This window comes from Chiloscyllium punctatum, chromosome 17, assembly GCF_047496795.1.
Source record: "Chiloscyllium punctatum isolate Juve2018m chromosome 17, sChiPun1.3, whole genome shotgun sequence".
NCBI lineage: Eukaryota > Metazoa > Chordata > Chondrichthyes > Orectolobiformes > Hemiscylliidae > Chiloscyllium > Chiloscyllium punctatum.
The window spans coordinates 89,117,946-89,139,714 of NC_092755.1; the positions used below are offsets into that span (position 1 = coordinate 89,117,946).

Sequence of the window (21,769 nt, forward strand, 5' to 3'; positions counted from 1 at the left end):
AGCATATGTTGAGTTTTAATGGAAAACCAAAGGATGTCAAGGACAGAAGGGTCACTGCAGGAAAAAGTTGGAAAATTAAAGAAACAGGAAACCAGGAGTTGGGGAGAAGCTGCCTTGCAGACAGAATACAGATGTAGCACAAAAGTGATGACCCAATCAGCTAAGTTTCCCAATGTTCTGTGAACATTAATATATCATGTTGGGAGCCTTGGGGGGGGGGGGAAGGAAGAAGAAAAGAGAGAGTCTTGGGAAAGGGAGCAGAAGATGGATCAGGTGATGGCAACAGTGGCAAAACTAGAGGATGATCAACTGAAATTAAGGCTAGCTGTGTGTAAAGTGAGCGCTAAGAAACCCTATGATAGTCTGGGAAGAAGGAGGATGATTGAAGTGTGGAAAATCAGTTGATTTGTGGGGAGAGGCAAATCCTTAGCAGAGGTAAAGGGAAGATATGTCAGAAGTACTGGTATGGAAGACTGCATCATCAGAATAGAATGGAGTTTTACAGGAAATAGGACATGGAGGTAGATGTGCAAGTTTGCAGCCTCAGCTCAGAAACAGAGAAATCGAGAAAGAGAAGCAAACAGGCAGAGATGACGACATTAAAGTGGGAGATTAATGTGAAAATTGGAAGCAAAGTTGATGAAATTTTCCAGCTCAGGTAAATAACAGAAAATGGCACTGATATATGAATGTATCAGTGTACTATAAACAAATAAAAAAAAGGCAAGAAAGGGTCTTCAGAGGGATAGAAACAAGGAAAATTTAACTGATCTTGCAGTTTTACTTTTCCCACAAGGTAAATTACCTGTGAAAGAGAATTGTTTCGGTGAGGGCAAAGATAACAATCTTTTAAGTAATAATAAATGAACTACTTTAAGCATGCAGAAAGGGAGAAAACGCAGTAAGTAATAAATAAAACATTTGGAACTACTTGGGCTTTTGGCAAGAATGCTAGAATATCCTAGAGATTTGTTTAATTTCCTTCTCTTAGGTTATGGCTGCAGGGAGGATGAATCATGGGTTGGAATATGGGAGTTAAAATTGTCAAAGAATGGGAGGGGGCATATAGTTCTGATGGCCTTTTCTCATCCTTGACATAACCATAAAATTACATGAAACTGTCAAACACAGAATCAAAACAAGTGACAGTTTTTAAAAACAAATAAGAGTTTTAAAAAATCACAATTCTAAATACTAGATATTTAACTAGAGATTTATCACCTTTTGAGACTTCTGAGTCTTTTTTCTTAGGCCCCTCGGAACTTTTGGTAGCGTTTTGACAATGCAAAGTCGTGCTCCCACATGAAGTTCACCAGTGTGACCATTCGTTAGGAGGCTGATGAGATGCGAATAAGTTTAAGCCTCAACCACCACATGTACAAACACATTAAAAGTCAGATGTAATTAAGTCAATTTTCAGGTTTAAAATAGGTTCCAGTAAAATGTTAAATTGTAGTTGGTGGAAGACAGACAGGACTACCTTTGTAGTTCTGGGAGAAAGAGTAACAGATAAATTTTCCTGTGCTTTAGCAATGTCTAGTGTAACACCAAACTATGTAACATTGGTTCAAATTCTACTTCATGCAATTAGCCAAGTTCAGTAAAGGAAGCAGTATATGTAATACTAGTCCTATTCTTGTGATAGTCAATTCATAGCCTGATTTAGTTTCTACCTGCTGGTATAATATTTTTATATTTCTTATTCCAACTCTCTCTCCTAGAACTGCAGGCTTAGGAAATTCTATTCTCAGTAGTAAATAAATGAAAAATGTTATATTCACCAACATGGGTTAATCTAAGAAAATCCCTTTGAATGCAGTAAAGGCAACACTATATTTAGAAATGTCTTTGGTGACTAAAGAACAAACGTGTCCCAAACAATTATATTAAAAGGAGTGAAAAATAAATAAAGGAGATCGGAGGGTAAATTCAGTGACAAATCAGATTTAGAGAGACAGAGAGAGTCACAGACAGAGAGAGTCACAGATAGAGAGAGAGAGAGAGAGAGAGAGAGAGAGAGACAGAGCACAAGCTCATTTTAAAATTTGATACTTTTAAAATTTCAACAACTCAGAACCTCAAGACAACTTCTTTCCACATTTTAAATTTTCATTTTCTGGGCAAAAGAAGTGGTTTGGCAGTCATTATCATTGTTAAATGAGTACTTGCATCAACTTCTACCATTCTACGTGGTGAATTGATGGAACAATTACCAAACTTAATAACTACATAAATATCACCAGAAGGTTAAGGTGAATGATGCTGTTTCACAAAGCTAATAACAAAATTATACAAAAATTGGCTAGCAACTTATGACAGTTCAGTTACTGCTTCTTTTCTACAAGATTTACTAATCAATTTGCACATCATTTACATGCTATTATTTTTTTCCCAGTAAATCCTTGGCATTTACTGGTAAAAGGTATTTTAAAATTCATGCATACTTCACCACTCTTAAAAAAAACTTGGTATTTTGCAGTCCATATTTCTGACACAAATTAACATGTCTGCTTATTTAAATTCTGGAAATCTATAATATTCCACAAGTTCAAAATACTTTGAGATTCAAGCTGGAAATTCAGATAAAGTTAAGCCAGTAGTAACAGGTTACTAAATCTGATGTGCGGCAAGACAACGAGGCACTGCAATGGAATTAAGTAGTAAAAGATTTTAGCAACACATGAAGAGGAAGATCTCTTCTTATCAGCAGAGTAAGGAAAGAGGAAACAAATGAGAATGTTCATTTGAAAAGTGTCTCATGAGACTATTATATTCATGTTGGTGGATTTCTCAATGAAAATCAGTGGCAGAAATTTCGAGGGCCAGAGAAAGCTCACCTCACCCCAGAAGGAAAGTCACAGATGTATAATAAGTCTGTGCCACAACATATTGCAAACAACCCAGATTAGTAGAGGCCATCATCTCTCTGGAGGAATATCCATTCTTTTGAGCTGCCAGAGAATCTGATGTGGGGGTGGTCAGAATGGGTTTGAAACTATACATTCAGACATGTTATGACGCATCTCTGGCTCAGTGAAAGGCTTAAGTGAGATTTTTTTTTTACATACTTTACTGAACCTTAGGTATTTATTTACCATGGTGGGCAGGCTGATTGGTTTGGCATCCACCCATCCTTTGTATTGTGGGGATGAGCTCATGGTGCTTGGCCATGTGGGGAGTACCCATCCTACCATACATGCATTCTATCACACAAGAGCAGGTCTGTTCTTTGTGTGGTCCTGGTGGTGGTGGTGGTGGGTTGGGGGCAGAGGAAGAGAAATGGAGTAAGCAAAAGAAAATAGTGATCATTCCTAAATCTGATCATTACATAACGACTGAGAAAAGGCTGATGTGAGGAAAGGATTATGCAGTCCCAGGCTCCTTGTTCTTTAGATAAGTGAATGGGCAGCTGGAATTCATGACAATATTCCAACATGAACTAACATCTTCTGGAGAAGAAGTAATTAGTTAGAAAAGCAGGATAGGAATAGCGGTTGGGATAACAGACATGTTTCTAAACCAAAATAAAGGGTTAGCTGCTTTTAGTTCATCAGCATAGAAATGAGTTACATTTGTTGCTCACAACATATAATACAAATTGTAGCTACATACTTGGACTGCAAGAAGCATCTGATAGAACAGCAGTTTAGTCGTTTGTTCTTTAAGTCCTTTTGAGCGGACAACTCGATCAAAAAGCTCACCACCTTCCATCCTTTAAAAAAAGGATTAAATTTATCAAAAAGAATTTATTTAGCTTTACAAGATAATCTCCAATTCATACCAAAATAAAATTATTTGTAGCATATGACAAAGGGTGCAAATGAGAAATTATTCAATTGTGTGTAACCATATTTTAATCAGGACACAGATTCAATTGAATTGTAGCTACCGGATAGAACTATTCTTGTGTACGAATAATCACACTGGGATCATTTGGCAAGTTCAACTGAGATATAATGCTTAATACACAAATTTTGCAGCAACCATGCTATAATCCCGTTTCCTTTCAGTGAAAAATGAAATTGGTCAAAAAATTCAAAGCAGCAGCTATAAAAATGCACTGATCATACATCTGAATAACACTTTATGCTAATAGTCATTTCCATTCCATACTTTGTGATTTCGGACACATCAGTACTTTTCTATTAAAAAGGTAGCCTATTGCAAAATATACCTAGTCTCCTAACACAAGGCAAATTATTTCCATGTCTCTTCTTTCATTAATAGCTAAGTTTCTAGAAGGTATTTGATAAAGTGCCATGTCAAAGGTTATTTCAGAAAATAAAAGTTCATGCTTTAGGTGATAGAATATAGGCATTGATGGAACATTGGTTTGCCAATAGGTAGCAAACAGTAGACACAAATGGGTCTTTTTCAGGTTGGCAAAATATATGTGTGCTGCATCACAGGGATTAGTGGAACCTCATCTCTTGACAATTTATATAACTTATATGAAGGGACCAAGTGTACGATTGCTAAATTTACTGATGGTACAAAGTAAGGCAGAAAGGTAAGCTGCGAAGAGAACCAACAGAGGCTACATAGGGATACAGATACTTGAGTAGGCAAAGAACTGGCAAATAGAGTGTAATATGGAAAAGTGAAATTGACTAATTACTTTAAGAAATTTAAAATAAACTTATTACCTAAATAGTGAAAAGGAATGCAGAGCTCTGCAAAGCAGAGGGATCTGGATGTCCTAGTGTATGGATCACAAACGGGAAGTATGCAGGAACAAGGTGCCCTTGGTTAAAGTTGGAGCTGCATTCCTGGAAATTGCAACTTTAAGTGAAACAACTTGCAGTGAACCATGCTTTCCCAAAGCAACTAATGTTAAAATTAGAGTCAAGTTCCAGAGGACAATGTTTATGTAGAGCAGCCAAGTGTTAAAGTTGAAACATTGCACCAGACGTGTGCAGCACTATACATTCCTGGTTGAAATAACATGCAAAATAAAACAAGGAAAACTCCAGTGAAAAGAAAGCAGGCTCCATTCTTATAGAGAAGTCTTTAAAATAAATTTACAGTCCTGGCCGAGTGCAAGTTCCTCGACCACTGTGCCTCTATCTGTAAAGTAGAAAATTATTTTAAATAAATCATTGACAGAAGTTCTTCCATTAGTATAGATAGAAACAGAATTTTTAAAAACTAAGGTTGAAAATGAAGTTTACTTCAGCACCCAAGCAGAGAAATGTTTAAACAAACAAAATTTTTTGACTGTAGGACACCAACAGTTATCGAATGTGGTGCTGGAAAAGCACAGCAGGTTAGGCAGCAGCGAGAAGAAGGAGAATCGATGTTTCGGGCATAAGCCCTTCATCAGGAATTGCCAGCCCTTCAGATGCTGCCTGACCTGCTGTGCTTTTCCAGCACCACACTCCTGACTCTGATATCCAACGTCTGCTGTCCTCACTTTCTCCCATAAAGTCAGTGGTGTCAGCTCTAGCAGCACAACTGGAGGTGTATCACTCAAAATGCTTTACACACAATGAAAATAGATATGACCAGGAATTAAGGAATGTTAAAAGTGGAATAGCACTTTAAATGGGAGAACATTTTAAACATATTAAAGCGAAGACAAGTTTTAAAGAAAATTAAAACGAAGTCTCCCTCCACAGTAAGTAATGAGAAAAGCTATTAGGACGTTATAATTTATTGCAAGGGAAATTCAACACAAAAAGAGGGAGATATCATTCAGGTATACAGGGTACTAATGAAGCCACATCTGGAAATATTATGTAGAATACTGGTTGCCTTGTTTTAGGAAGGATGTAAATATATTGTAAACAGTTCATAGAAAGTTTACCAAACTAATACTTTGGAGTGGGAGGCAGTCTGATAAGGAAAGGTTGGACAGGGATTACTCTCCTGAACTCTACTGAATGCAAGTTGTGATTGTTTTGAAGTACAAGATCATGCAAGTTATTCACAGGATAAATGTGGAGAGGATGTTTCAACAACTAGGAATCACTGTTTAAAAATTAGAGATCTCAAATTTAACATAGATGAGGCAATTGTCTTCTCTCAGAATGCGGAGTTGTTAAAACTCTTTTTCTGAAAAGGTGGCAGAAGCCAAGTCCTTTAAGAAGGTCGTCAGGGATAGACGAATTTTAGATTATAGTCAGATCAACCATGGTCTTACTGAATGGTGGTGCAATCTCGAGGACAGAATAGCCTCCTCCTTACTTTTTTTATGTAGTTTTAAACTAAGTTTACCTGGGGAGAGGCAATCAACATTAGCAGAAAACAGACTTTTATCAACAGTCTGAAGAGAAAAACAAAAATCATTCCAGCAGTTAAAGTGTTAGTGAATACTCAATAAGTTCACCATTTAGTTTTCTCCCCTGTGTCTCCACTACGTTTTTTTTTTAAAAATCTTAATTTTAATCTCTCTCTGACTACACCATAGATAAAGATGGTTTTGGAAGTTATTTCACACATGTACATGCATGGAATTGATCAGTGCACAAGTATTTCCTTTTAAACTTATCTTTAACTTGCTTAATCCAGATGCCTGTTTAAATGATCTATAGATTTGTCAATTTATTACATTTTAGACCAAAGGAATGTTAACGTCATTAAATTTATTTTAGTTCAACCAGTATCATTACAGAAAGAAACAGGACAAGCAGAGGAACCTCAATTATCCAAACATCAATTATCCGAATATCAGATTATCCAAAGGTGTACACAGGGGAGTCCTAAACCACCCTTCCCCAGATAATCTCTTCAGTGTTTCCCTGTACAGAGCAGAGGTGGAACGTGTCAAAACGTTGTGCGCACGTATGCATGTGTGCTACTTGGAGACTTACCCCACAAAGGCAGGAGCAGTCTTACTGTTGGTGTACAGTCTGGCTGCCCTGAAAGGGGTGGGGGGTGGGAGGTGGTGGTGGTGATCAGGCGGGGTGCATGGGCGCAAACGGGGGTCGGACGGTGGTACGGGATTGGAGGCAGGCGGTGATAGTATTGGACGGGATTGGAGTCAGGTGGGGGTGGGGTGGGAGCGTACAGGATTGGGGGTGGGCAGGGTCTCACACACACAGTGTGCTTTTGCCTTGTCTCCTGAATGGGGAGCAGACTTCACAAAAACTCCAACCCTCAGAGGAATCAATTAACCAAATAATCAATTTCCAAACGAAATAGTGCCCGCCCATCTCGTTCGGATAATCAAGGTTCCTTTGTATAAAAAAAATGCAATTTCCACAGAAGTAAAATCAAAAAAGGTGCAACACTTACAAATCCAGTACAATGTAGAACGAGTCTTCAAAATCAAACACCTCCTCAATTTTGATTATGCAAGGCTTTAAGAAAAAAAATTAACAGTATTTATCAGAAATTAATATTTCAATACAATAAAGTAGACACTTTCTGTAACTTACATGGTCCAATTTCTTCAGAATTTCAACTTCTGTTGCAACATTTGAAGTGGAACACTTTGCAGCAGCATCCTGTAGAGGAACTGAATTTAATTAGAAACTTGAAATAAAACAGTTCAATGCAAACAAGCTTGATTCACGTAGTATGAGAATGGCTAAAATTTTAAGACTGTTCAAAGCAGGAATGGTATGAATGAGAGGCAAGACTTCCAGCATCAAAATGAATTGTCAACTGTTCCATCACATGCAAATATTCTGGAATTGCAATTACATTTGGCAGCCTTTAATATATTAGCATACTCCTCAGTAGGAGCAATTACTTTAGAGCAGGACACACCTACAGAAAAATGAGTACTATGAGACATACACTGTCCCGCTCAGGAGATACATTGCATTTAATAGCTTGTGGACAGAATTTCAGGAGCAAACTGGCAAACAAAAGAATGGCTGAACAATTTTTAGATTGACTTGTACACAATGGAGACTGAAGAATTAACAGAATATTTGGCATATTAGTTTACATGAAAACATTCCAAACAGAATTTACAGCTACCTAGATATGTTTGTTAAATCTACTATCTGGTAGCTCAAGACTCAAAGCAGTTCGCAGCTCTAGTGAAAAGTTCTGATCATTTCATTGTCAGAGCCCTCATTGTCACATACGCTGTTGATATTTAATTCAACAAGCACATACACATACTCACACTTGTTACAAATTGAAAAGCATGCATAGAAGAGAATAATTATATGAGATTGTAAAAAAGCCTGTGGTTGATTAAATAAAAAAGGATTCTGTTTTCACAATAAATGTTCCTCCATTAGTCATTTAAATACATAATTTTCTTTCTAGTGAAAATTAGAAAGGATGCAGCTTGGTTACTTGGGTAACCAACAAGCATGGAGCCAGGAATCCAAATACTTTCTTTCTTGAAGCTTCTGACTTATGTCCCATGTCAAGTTCTGCTCCAAAAGGCACTAACTGTTGCTTGTAACTGCTATCAAAAGTAAACTGGGCAATGTGGTCATTCTACAGGTATAAGCCTAAACACATGAATGTCTGTTGACATCTCTAAAATGCCCTCATTAAGTGCACATCCAATCCCAGAAGCAGAGGACAGCTATATCAACTAATTATTGCCTCGGATGGTATCAACAAATTCAATACATTAAGAGGGAACAAATCAGACATTTAGGTTTGTGCGACATAATAGCACATTGCTATTCATTTAGATGCTGAACATTGCCCGACACCAGTGAGGTTCGTCCAATCAGAATTATTACTCTGCCCCTGTAAAATGACGAGAATAAATATCCCACTATAAAGCCATGAGACATATTGTAAATTACAAATCTCATTTCCCATTTCAACTTCTCATTTGTGCATACAAACATATAATCTCCAGGTATGCGAAAAAAAATTGATAGAATAGCAGGTGCTGAACTTGGTCATAAGAGACACAAATTTTTTAAAAAATCAGTAAAGATCCTCCAACATTTTTAAAATGAATTCATGGGATGTGGGCATTGCCGACTGGATCATTTTTGCCCATCCTTACCAGCCCTCGAGAAGGTGGTGGTGAACTGCTTTTTTGTGGTGTGTGTGTTGGAATTCCCATGTAAATGCTGCTTTTTACTTCTAAATGGCAGTCATGGATCTATAAGGTGTGGTCGAAAGAACTTCAATGAATTTCTGCAGTGCATTTTGTGGATGGTACAAACTGCTACTACTGTGCACCTGTGGTGAAGGGACTATATGTGCAACTTACGTCTGTCAAGCAAACTGCTTCAGGTATCAAGCTTCTTGAGTGTTGCTGAAGCTGCACTTATCCATACAAATGGAGAATACTCCATCACATGCCTGACCTATGCCTTTCAGATAGTGGACAGCCTTTGGGGATTCAGGAAATGAGTTAATCAATCCAAGATTTGTGCACTCAGACATGCTCTTCAAGCATCAGTTTAATATGGCTAGTACAGATCGGTTTTCTGTCAATGGTAACACCCAAGATGATGATATTGGCATTGCTATTGCTGAATCCGCCACATGACTGTTCGATTATTTCTTGTTGGAGACAGTCAATGCCCAGCACTGGTGGGACCCAGATTTACTTGGCACTTATCAGCTCAAACCTAATTACTGACAAGGTTTTGTTAGATTTGGATATTATTAGTAGAGGAGTCACAAATATTGCTGAACTCTGTGCTGTTATTAACAAATACCCCCCACTTCTGGTTTTATGATGGACGGAAGGTCATTAGTGAAGGAGGTGAAGCTGGTCCAACCTAGAACAATATGGAGAAGAACCTCTGTAGAGATCATAGAGCTGAGAGGGCTGACATCCAACAATCACAGCCATCTTTCTTTGTTCCAGATTTTACTCCAGCGAGCAGAAAATTCTCCTCTCAACCTCCCCCACCCCCACTCCAGTTTTGCTCGGGCTTCTTGATATCATTCTTGATCAAATACAGCCCTGATGTCAAAGGCAGTCAACTTCCACCTCAGCTCTGGCATTCAGATTTCTTTTATCCACATTTAAACCATGGCTGAAATGAAGTTAGGAGCTGAATGGCCCAGTAAAGCCCAAGCTGAGCATCAGTGAACAGATTATTGCTGAGCAGGATGCTACTGGATAGCACTGCTGATTATCCTGCCAGGACTCTCCTGATGACCTAGAGAAGACGGATGGGGCTGTAAACAGCTGGGTTGGATTTGCCCTGATTTTTATGCACTACATAACTGGTCGATTTTCTACCTTGTCAGATAAGTGTTAGTATTGTAGCTGCTTTGAAACAGCTTGGCTAGTGGAGAAGCAAGTTTTAAAGCACATTTTCAGTAACATTACTGGAATACTGTCAAGGCCCATTGCCTTTGCAAATTAGTGCCTTCAGCCATTTCGTGATATCACATGCAATTGATCAAACTGGCCAAAGAATTCCAGATTCTGGAAATCAGAAACAAAATCATAAATTGCAGATAAAGCTCAGCAGGTCTGGTAGCATCATAGAGAGAAAGTAGACAATATTTCAGGTCCAGTGACACTCCTTCAGATATTTTATCTACTCATCACATCTGGCTGAATATTGCTGGAAATGCTTCAACCTTATATTTTGCACCAATGTATTATGTTACCCCTTTATTAAGGATGGAGATACTCATGGTATCTTCTCCTCCAGCGAGTTGTTCAATTGTCCACAATCATTCACGACTGTATGTAATCGAATTACAGAATTTAAATTTGATCCATTGTTTGTGGAACTGCTTAGCTCAGTCTGTCACTTGTCGCTTATGCTGTCTGCCCTGCTAGTCCAGATCTGTTGTTTCACCAACTGACACTTCGTTTTTAGATATTCTTGGCACTGCTCCTGGCATGTCATCCTGCACTTTTCAATAAAGCAGGTTGAACTCCTGGCTTGACAATAATGGCAAAGCAAGGGATTTTCCAAATCATCAGGTTGCAGATTGTGTTGAAATACAATTGTGCTTCTGCTGATGGCCCACAGCACCACTTGGATGCACAGTCAAGTTGCTAAACATGTTTGAAGTCCATCATTTAGCATGGTGATAATGTGACACAACAGGACAGAGGAGATCCTCAGTGTGAAAACAGGACTTAGTCTTCACATGGGCTGTGCAATGATCAGTCTGTCAGGGACACATGCATCTGTGGCAGGCAGATTAGAGAAGATGAAATCAAGTAGTTTTTCCCTTTTGTTTACTCCGTCACCACCTGCTTCAGACTCAATCTAGCAGCTATGTCTTTTAGGGCCCAACAAGCTTCATCAGTCAGGTGCTCATGGTGACAGACAATGAAGTCCCTCAGCCAGAGTACATTCTGCAGCCTTGCCACCTTCAGTGCACCCTGCAAGTGGTGTTCAATATGGATGACTATTCATTCATCAACTGAAGTGGTGGGGTATTACATGGTGACCAGCAGGAGGCTTCCTTGACCACGTTTGACGTGGGGGCTTCCAGAAGTCCACAATCAATGTTGAGGACTCAAAGGACAACTCTCATTCTAACTGTATAAACAACGTTATCGCCTTGTTAGTGAGTTTACCATGTTAGTGAGACAGGACATTCTGGGAGATGATTTGTTTCCCGGAACAGTGTGTGCAAGTATACTTGCACAAGTAAGACTGTCAAACACAACAACCTGACTAATAGGAGACATCTTTCTCAATATTGGCATTAGCACCCAGATATTGAGGATGACATCTTTTCATAATCAACTAGGCTGAGTTTGACATTGTGCCTTAGTCAATATTATGGTTTCATTTCTTTTTAAGACATTTTAAGCATACAACAGAGAGGTTTGCTAGGCCATTTCACAGGGTCGACAATATTGCTGTGTGCTTGGAGTTACATTTAATAACAGAAAACTTATTAAATGTAACCAGATGAGTTTTCACAATAATATTTAATGGTCATTATTAGACTTTCAGTCCCAACTTTTATTGAATTTAAATTCCATCTGCTGCGATGGGTTTCAGACCCAGGTCCCCGAAACATTACCTGGGTCTCTGGATTACCAATGCAGCAACAATGTTATCACGTCAATACTACCCCAGATTGCATTTAGATGTTTTGGCTCCAACTGAGGCAGTTACGTTTCAGTTGTGGTTGATATATTGTTTTCTCCTAGAATCACTGATGTAGAAAATTTAACAGTCTTTAGTAGAAGCCCTCACTCTGCTGTAGAGATCTGTATGATATTCCTGAAACAGGGTTCAGAACTTAATCAATCACAGTATCCCTACAGTGTGGAAGCAGTTTATTTGGCTCATCGAGTCCACACCAACCCTCTAAAGAGCATCCAACCCAGACCCTTGCCCCCTATAACTCCACAGCCAATCTACCTAATTTGCACATCTTTGGAAACCGACCCAGGCAGGGGGAGAATGCGCAAATTCCACACAGACAGTTGCCCTAGGGTGGAATTGAGCCTGGGGCCTTGGCATTATGAGGCAGCGGTGCTAATCACAACCACCACGCTGCCCAACTCGGATGGAATTAAGGGGAGAAAGGTATAGCAATTCAGCCACCCTGCTATAATATCATTCCCTGTTGCCCAATTCTAAAGTCTAAAACCCAAAACACTAAAAGGATATTTTGTGACCTCCTCTCCATGATGATTGTGTATTTCATACAACAAAGATCAACTCTGCCTTGCATAGCCTCTCTTTAGCCATCGTTTCACAGCAAAAATAATTAATTTTTAATACAGGAAATTACTTTTTGACCAAATAATTCCCCCATACCTTGTTGAGAATTCCCTATCATGTTCGAGACAGAACATCTTCATAACACTAGCTCCCTTCCTACCCATTCAACCACAGATTCCAACCAGTTCTTAATGAACTACAAGGTTCAGTACTCACAATGTCTGTTAGGGACAATTGCCAGATTTTAATCCTAAACTTGTTCATCAACAGTTGCAGTCTGTGCTCCTGGCACTATTTTCACAGCATACTTTGAATAGTGTCCAGATTTCTACTCAATTTAATAACTTGCATAGCAAGAAGGTTTGAAAAGTACAACAGGTCATGCAGCATCCGAGGAACGGGAGAATAGACGTTTTGGGCATAAGCCCTTCATCAGGAATGTGGGGAATGGGGAATGGGGAGAAGGGGGCTGAGGGATATATTGGTGGTGGTGGTGGTGTGGTAGGAGGGAGCTGGAAAGGCAATAGATGTTTGCAGGTGGGGGATGATGATGATAGGTCAGAGTGGAGGGTGGAACAGACTGTGGGAAGGTGGAGAGGTGGGACAGTTCAAGAGGGAGGTGCAGAGTTGGAGGGTTGGATCTGGGATGGGGGGGGGGGGGGGGGGGGGAAAGAGAGAAGAGAAGGGAGGTGAGGAAACTGGTGAAATAGATGTTGATGCCATGTGGTTGGAGAGTCCCATGGTGGGAGATGAGGCATTCTTTCTCCAGGCATCAGGGAACGAAGATTTGGCAGTGGAGACAGCCCAGGACTTTCAAGTCCTTGGCGGAGTGGTGGTGGCGGGGGGAGGGGGGTGGAGGTGGTTGAAGTGGACAGCCACAAGGTGGTAGGGTTGTTTGATGCATTGTTCTCAGAAACGTTTCACAAGTTGGCACCCTGTCTCTTCAATGTAGAGGAGACCACAAGAAAAGCAACAGATACAGTTCATGAGGTGTATGGATGTTCATGAAAATCTCTGCCGGATGTGGAAGGATCCTTTGGGGCCTTGGATGCAGGTGAGGAGGGAGGTGTGGGCACAGGTTTTACACCTTTTACAGTGGTATGGGAAGGTGTCAGGAATGGAGGGTTGGTTGGTAGGGTGTGTGGACCTAACAATGGAGTCGTGGAGGGAATGGTCTATGCGGAATGCTGATAGGGTTGGGGAGAGAAATATATCTCTGGTGGTGGGGTCTGACTATTGGTGGCAGAAATGGCTGAGGATGATGTGCTCTATCTGGAGATTGGTGGGTGGAAGGTGAGGACCAGGAGGGTTCTATTCTTGTTGCGGTTGGAGTGGTGGGGTTCAAGTGTTGAGGTGCGGGATTTGGAGGAGATGCACTAGAGGGCATTGTTGACCACATGAGGGGAAATTGTGGTCCTTGAAGCAGGAGGCCATCTGGGATGTTCCGGAGTGGAACTGCACCTCCTGGGAGAGAGACACTGCCGAGCCAGAGAAGGCGCCCTCACTTTAATGGTGTTAAACGCCTTTGGCTTCAAAACAAAATACATTTAGATTAGATTACACAGATACTGTGCAATTCATTTGGTCATACTTACGCCTCGTTCAGACACAAGTTGTGCAAATTTGGGTTTATGTACAATCTTCACAGCTACTTTCTTGCAGTTTGCCTTTTCAAATGCCAGCTTCACTTCTCCACAAACACCTCTGCAGCATTAAACATATTGTAAAATTAGAAAATAATCAAAATTACATATTGAAGGATAAGACAAACTGCACATAAACCTAAGTTACAGAAGGGACATGTCTTCCTCACACTGAAGATTATACCTGCTGACAATATAACAATTTGCAAGTGCAGTGCTGCAACTCCTTGTCTACAAGTTTGAAATGCAAATTTATAAAATTGGATAGCTCTCTACTTCAATATATGAAGAGCTAAACTGAAATAAGAAATTGCAGAGTTTATAAATGGCACTCAGACTTATTAGTAATAAAATCAATTCAAGAAGAATATACTGTCCATCCTTCATTTTAAATGGTGTAGTTTCACAACAAAAAAAAACTGAGTATTACAGCTCAGAGCTTGTTTACGCTACTGTGGGAAAAGGTCTGCCACCCTGCCTACCCACAGTATGCCCACACAGAAATAAGGAAATCAAATCTGGCCAAACTGTACCAGAAGCATTGACCAACAAGCTGACAAGTGGAACCTGACAGAACCATAGTCATTCACAGACAAGGGAATACAGTTCCCAAAACACACTAACAATAAGCTTCCTGGACCCAGTCAGCACAGCTGTCCCAAAGCCCAAGGGCAGTCTGAAAACACAGGAATACCAAAGCCACACAAAGGACAGGTCAGAGCTTGTGAGAAGATTTGTAGCTCGGGTGCTCGTTGTTGTGGTTCTGTTCACGGAGCTGGGAATTTGTGTTGCAGACGTTTCGTCCCCTATCAAGGTGACATCCTCAGTGCTTGGGAGCCTCCTGTGAAGTGCTTCTGTGATGTTTCCTCCGGCAGTTATAGTGGTTTGTCTCTGCTGCTTCCGGTTGTCAGTTCCAGCTGTCCATTGCAGTGGCCAGTATATTGGGTCCAGGTTGATGTGCTTATTGATTGAATCTGTGGATGAGTGCCATGCCTCTAGGAATTCCCTGGCTGTTCTCTGTTTGGCTTGTCCTAGAATAGTAGTGTTGTCCCAGTCGAGCTCATGTTGCTTGTCATCTGCATGTGTGGCTGCATGCGGATCGTTAGCGGTCTTCCTGTTTGTCCTATGTAGTGTTTTGTGCAGTCCTTGCATGGGATTTTGTACACTACATTACCCAGCATGAGCAAAACCAATGTAGTGTACAAATTCCCATGCAAGGACTGCACAAAACACTACATAGGACAAACAGGAAGACAGCTAATGATCCGCATCCATGAACACCAACTAGCCACGAAACGGCATGACCAGCTATCCTTAGTAGCCACACACTCAGATGACAAGCAACATGAGTTCGACTGGGACAACACTACTGTTATAGGACAAGCCAAACAGAACAGCTAGGGAATTCCTAGAGGCATGGAATTCATCCACAGATTCAATCAATAAGCACATCGACCTGGACCCAATATACCGGCCACTGCAGCAGACAGCTGGAACTGACAACCGGAAGCGGCAGATACAAATCACTATAAATGCCGGAGGAAACATCACAGAAGCACTTCACAGGAGGCTCCCAAGCACTGAGGATATCACCTAGCCAGGGGACGAAACGTCTGCAACACAAATTTCCAGCTCGGCGAACAGAACCACAAGGACAGGTCAGACGGAGAGGCACCAAAGGTCCTCACTCTGAGGACAGGAACAATGGAAGCACCTTACTGTTTCAAAACAGGCATTCTCACCTACCTGCAAAGAGCTGGAATCTCCTGATCCTATCAAGAACTCATTGTCAATACAACGTAACATCTTGACAAGATCAATCAGGACATTCTTCCGATAACTGTTTTTCAATTATCATCATTGTAACTGGATTACTTAATTTCCAAACACATTGTATCTTTCCCCATTTTAATTAACCTTATTGTACAAGATTCCTATAAAACTTGGCTTCGTCCTCAGCTCAAGGAAGAAAACCCTTTATCCACCTGTACAGACTGTCAGTTCTGTGTCAGCCTCATCAATTTCTCTTCTAGCGATATCACTTGTAACAAACAGCTTATCAATTTCACCCAATCTGTCTTGTGTGGTCTCTGCTTTATTGCACTAATTTCTCCAACAGCAACATTAATTTATTCAGTCAATACATTTTCTACTTGATGCTAGATTCGTTTTTTTTTAAATTAGATGGGGAATAGCATTGAACAACTGGAGTTGCATCCCTCATCACCATCCAGGTAACTTTACTAAAAGTGTAGTCAGTTCAGTTGAAATGCTTCTTCCTCCAAAAAGGTACCTCATGCAAACTTAGATCACATAGATGAATGATCATTTTGGGAAAGTAGAGAGGAATCCAAGAGTTCAGCAAATCTTCGAAAAAGAAAATATTAAACTGCTGCTAATAGAAATATCCAAGCACTGCAGAAAATAATGATCTCAACTGGCCTCTTTTCCAGTTGGTTACTGTCTGGTGTTTTCCTAACAATTGTACAGTTGTCAGTAAGAATATTCCAATATTCTAAAGCTTGAATGAAAGATAACTTATACTTACGAGCCAAGAGGTTTTGAAATGATGTATTTATCCCGGAACTCTTTTGGCAAGTTCAATTGGTCATCAGTTGTGAGGTCAGAAAAGACAAAAACTAGAAGTAGAAACATAGAGTAAATCATCTGCTTCATTTAAAACACTGTTTTACAGAAACCTTCCATTTTTTAGCTAACTGACCTGTAATCAACTTAATTAAGAGCTGTCCCACATTCCAGCTTTGCCCAGTCTAGAGTAGAGCAATAAGGAGGGAGTTCAACATGGACCCAAAAGACTGGCCATAGAAATACCATGTTGAATCACTGATAGGTAAGAATTGATTTCCAATTATCTGGCAACAGTAAACAACAAAATGTGGTTGAGGGGGCCAGATTAATAGTCACCCAGGTGTTAGAGGAAGTTTTTCATCCCATCACTTTCTTTGGGCAATTACAGATGAACCTCGATTCTCTGAATACCAATTATGTGAAAATCAGATTATCCCGACAGAAACATTATGTCAAAGACATGTTTCCAACAGTGATCATGTCTTTTGTTTGCAGTGATTAAACAGGGACCGTCTCCAAATGAATGACCTCCCGCCCTCTCTCTCTCTCTCTCTCCAAACTTTCGCTGAGTTCTACAGAGGGTTGTACCCCAACAACTAACCTCTTCCCCAGATAATCTCTCCAACATTGTCCTGTACAGGGTAAAGGTGGAACGTGTCAAAAAGTTACAGTAAAATGTTGTGTGTGCGGTATTTAGAGACTTACCCCACAAAGGCAGCTGCAACAGCAGCAGCACTCCTGTTGTTGATGTCCAGTCCGGCCCCCAGAGAGGGGGCGGGGAGGAGGAGGGGGTTGGTGGGTGGTATTGGACAGGATTGTGGGGACGGGGGAGCGGCGTAGTCAGTGTTGGACGTGGGGGGCAGCAGTGCTGGAGGGCAGTACTGGATGGGGGGGGGGGGAACCGAGGTGGGAGTGCGGTGTTGGACTGGGTTGGGGGGCGGACGGGGCAGTGTTGGAATAGGTTGGGGCTCGGATAATTGATTAGCTGAACGCAATAGTGCCCAGCCATCTCATTCAGATAATTGAGGTTCCCCTGTATTAAGTTTGACTGAGTCAAAAGACTCCAAAGTTTCCAATTTAAAAGAACCTTTTACAGAGGATTCCAGAAGCATAGGAGCTGTCATCACAAGTTTCAATTTCCTAACCAGTTCCTATGGAGTCAGCCATTTAAGCATTCAGCATGGTCCCAAAGCACAGGCAAGAGTGGTGTAATTTCAACAACTATTTGGCCATCGGAATAGCAGGATCAAAGCTTTGATCTGTACTGTGAGAGTTTTCTCTAGATTGTAAGGTACTAGTGCACGTATTCTGAAAGTTCCACTCTGCTATTCATTGAACACCTACATTAAAAAGAAGCACAAGCACCAGTACGGGCATGTCTCTTAAGGAAAATGTTGAAAAGGTTTCAATCTCAAAAGTATTAACTTGAATTCGTGCATCCGCTATCATGACTCAGCATGCTCCAAACTGCTTGATATCCAAATAAAATACTTTTGAGATATAGTCACTGTACAAAGTAGACAATCACACCAGTTAATTCACATACAGCAATGAGATGATTGATCTCTTTTGATGATGTTGGTTAAGGGACTAACGTAAAGCATAATAATCAGAAAGCTTCCATGCTCTTCCTTCTTTAAGTGCTTCCCAGGAATATTTAAATCCCCAGGTCACAGAAGTGAATTTAGGAAACAACAGAAGCCTCCAGACTAACTTCTGAAAGAAATATTTTGAGCGATTTAATTAGTCCACTTTTCAATTTTGGTAGTTTCACTTGAAGCAGATCATCAACTTCCAATTCTCAATTTTTAGCTTTTGGCCCCACTTTCCTGCAAATAAATTTATGGCACTTAATTATGGTTTCTCACTATCATTTCAGCCCCTCTGGTGCACATGACCGGTTTGTTGATGTGACAAACCCCAACAAAAATTAAAACTAGTAAGACCTAGACTGCTTAAATTAGCATCCAAGAATTATAACAAAGATCAGCAATCCCTGCACTTGATCAACTTGGTCCAAAGGAATAACCAAAATTGGAGTTCTCGCAAGCTACGGATGGAGAAAGTGTTCCCAATCCATAAAAGGTATTTATAGACAACGGCCATAAAGTAACATAAGGCACGAGTCCAAGCACAAATTTGTCAGTGATAAATATTTGAAGCAAATTTCCAAGTATACTTGCAAGCAGGTCCAGAAAAGATGCGACCAAATTGGACCAACTACCAATATATTAAAAATACGTTCTTACCTTTGTGTAATTCATGATTAATTGCAATTTCTGCATTGTTGCACAATGGTAATCTTCGATCTTTTCCAATTATCTGGCCATTCAGGAAGGTACCATTCGAACTGTGATCTTCAATGAACACTACGAACGTGCTTCCAGGGCCCTTTTCCTAAGTAAGATCAGGAAATAAATTCTGAAACGGAGGTGTACGCTTTCAATTATTGAACTGGTTTGCTAAAATTGCTGGAAGTAGCACATCTATACCAATTCTACACATGCCATTTTGTACATGTGAGCTAAAGTGTAATGGTGTGCTTCCACCCACAAAGTCAGCCAATGTTAGCATTGGCTATTCTAAGCTTATACAGGAATACAGGTAGAATAGCAACAATCAAACCAAATGGGCAAAAAATGTTGCATTAATTGATCTTTAGATTTCGTTTGGAATTTAAAAGCACTCACTTCCAATTCCACAACCTTGCATTACCAGAAACCTTCAATTACAAATAACATTCCCAATGATTTTAACTGAAGCTGTTAAAAGTTCATCATTTCAGCAGGATATAAAAGAGGCATTCACCCCAGGACACCAGTCACTTTAAAGGATGCATAATTTCAAATTTTAAAATGGACTAATATGGCTGTACCAAATAAACCATATCTACTGAGATTAGATGAGCTGCATTTCAACAGGTCTTGGTTTGTAATTCCACTGTATGACACGATGTTTCACAAACCTCAGGAAGCATTGGTAAGCAAATTAAAGTAGTAATTACAATAACTAACTTTATAAACGTATACTGATCGCAATACAGAATTTCCAAGTTTGTGATTTTTTTTAAGAAAGGAACCACCATCTTTGGAGTTAGGGGAGAAAACTGGCAGAAAACTAGCCCTGGGTGAGGCAGTCTCTGCATCACTAGTAGCCTTCTGAGTATTAGTTTTCCAATTAACAACGGTTGACAGATTCTGCAACTGAGTGGCGCATCACAGCAATCACAATCAGGTTACTTTTCTTGCACTTATGCTCGAACAAGGACATATTTTAAAAAGGCAATCAAATCAATTTTGTTCAAATATGAATCAATATTACGTTTCTTAGTTTTCATATACAGAATATGATTCAGAACAACAGGTCGTATAAACTGACATTCAGATTCTATTCAACCAGACTCAAAAGGAAACCTTCAATGTCTTTTTATAGTCCGAGCTACAGTGTTGTCATAGCTTACTCTGATAATTCTGCAGTGTTTCTTGCTGTACGATTTGAAGTGCTCCTTCCTCTTCAACACTGGATGATCAAAACAATAGTGACATGATTTATCCCTTCCGAACCAGTACTCGTTATCTAAGCAATCTGTGACAAAAAAAAGACGTGGTTGGATGGACAAATCCATCTCAAAAGTTCTCAAATATCTTTCCACAAGATATACTCTCCTAGAATAATCAATGCAAATCAAAACTCGGATAAATAAAAAACATTTTTGAGCGAGGTGCTGGAGGGCGAATGTGCTCACAGAACCATACATTAAGACAAGCCCAACGAAAAAATCAGAAACAAAAACAGAAATCGCTGGAAAACCTCAGTGGGTCTGGCAGCATCTGTGGAGACAATACAGATTTTCCATTTTGGTCCAGTGATCGTTCTTCAGAACCTTCAGTGCTTTCTCTGCACAAACACTGCCAGACCTGCTGAGCTTTTCCAACAATTTAGGTTCTGGTTTCTGACTTCCAACATCCATGGTTCTTTGGTTATTTTTGTCTAATAAAAATCACCCAGGTTTGGAAGAAATTCTTACATACAAACTGTCACTAAGTGAATTAAGTTAATCGGCCATGAGCAACATTTCTCTGCAAATATTCTTAACTCGGCATTGAGTCAAATAGCTAGTGCTCCTCATCTGACCTCACCACAAGTTTCAAGCTGTCAATGAACAGCAGCTAGCCACCAAATATCATTAAGTGTACAAAAATAAAAACAGGAAACAAAGCATATCTGGATATCTGACTTCAAAGTATTATATACTTGTCAAAGTACACAAGGCTTTTCAAAATCATTTCAATAACTACCCTCATGTTTAAATAAATCAAAAAGGAAAGAAGTTTAAAAAGATGGTTAATTTAAGGTGTCTCTCACTGTTGCAAGTCAGCTGCTTCGTCAATTTCTAACACACAAGATTAGGACATTTGCTTGATGACACATTTATTTGCTCGTTCTTTGCTTCCTCAATCTGGCTCAAACAGAAACATCCAAATAAAACTTGGTCAAAAACAGACACTACATTATTGGCCTGTAAAATTTAGAAAACAGAAGCTCAACAATATGAAATGAACATTGAAGGTTAGTATCAGTGCTTCAAACCGGTTTATATCTAAAATATGTTAATTTATTACCAAAAACTTCTACACAACGTCAAGACCATTTTCAGGACAATTCCAAAACTGTTTATTACTCAATGTTTCTGGATCAAAATGTTGATCATTAGAACATAATATCGAGGAGCAAGAAGAGGCCTACTCATGCCTAATTCACCACCTCACACCTGCTCCGCCATTTGATATGATCATCACAGCCACAGCTCCACTCTCCTGCTAACTCCCCATAATCCTTCAATCCATTATTAATTAAATATCTGTATATCTCCTCAAAATTATTCAATGTCCCAGCATACATCCTGCGCTGAAGTAGTGAATTCCAGAAAGTTCCAACACAGAGAGAAGTAATTTCTCTTGATCTGTTTTAATTACTACCCCTTATCTTAAAATTATG

General features: G+C 39.9%; 1 protein-coding gene across 3 annotated transcripts in view; it reads right to left on the minus strand.

The window, feature by feature from the left end:
• Positions 1–21,769, minus strand: part of chek2 (checkpoint kinase 2) — a 38,582-nt gene that overhangs the window by 14,062 nt on the left and 2,751 nt on the right. For 2 of the 3 annotated variants that reach the window (XM_072587834.1, XM_072587833.1), the window contains exons 2-8: positions 20,232–20,356; positions 19,021–19,168; positions 16,731–16,821; positions 14,135–14,243; positions 7,380–7,448; positions 7,237–7,301; positions 3,613–3,712 (exon numbers count right to left, since the gene is read on the minus strand). In XM_072587834.1, the coding sequence (XP_072443935.1) occupies positions 3,613–3,712; positions 7,237–7,301; positions 7,380–7,448; positions 14,135–14,243; positions 16,731–16,821; positions 19,021–19,168; positions 20,232–20,356 (707 nt within the window). The remainder of the gene's footprint in view (positions 1–3,612; positions 3,713–7,236; positions 7,302–7,379; positions 7,449–14,134; positions 14,244–16,730; positions 16,822–19,020; positions 19,169–20,231; positions 20,357–21,769) is intronic. The other variant, XM_072587835.1, reaches the window with a different exon arrangement.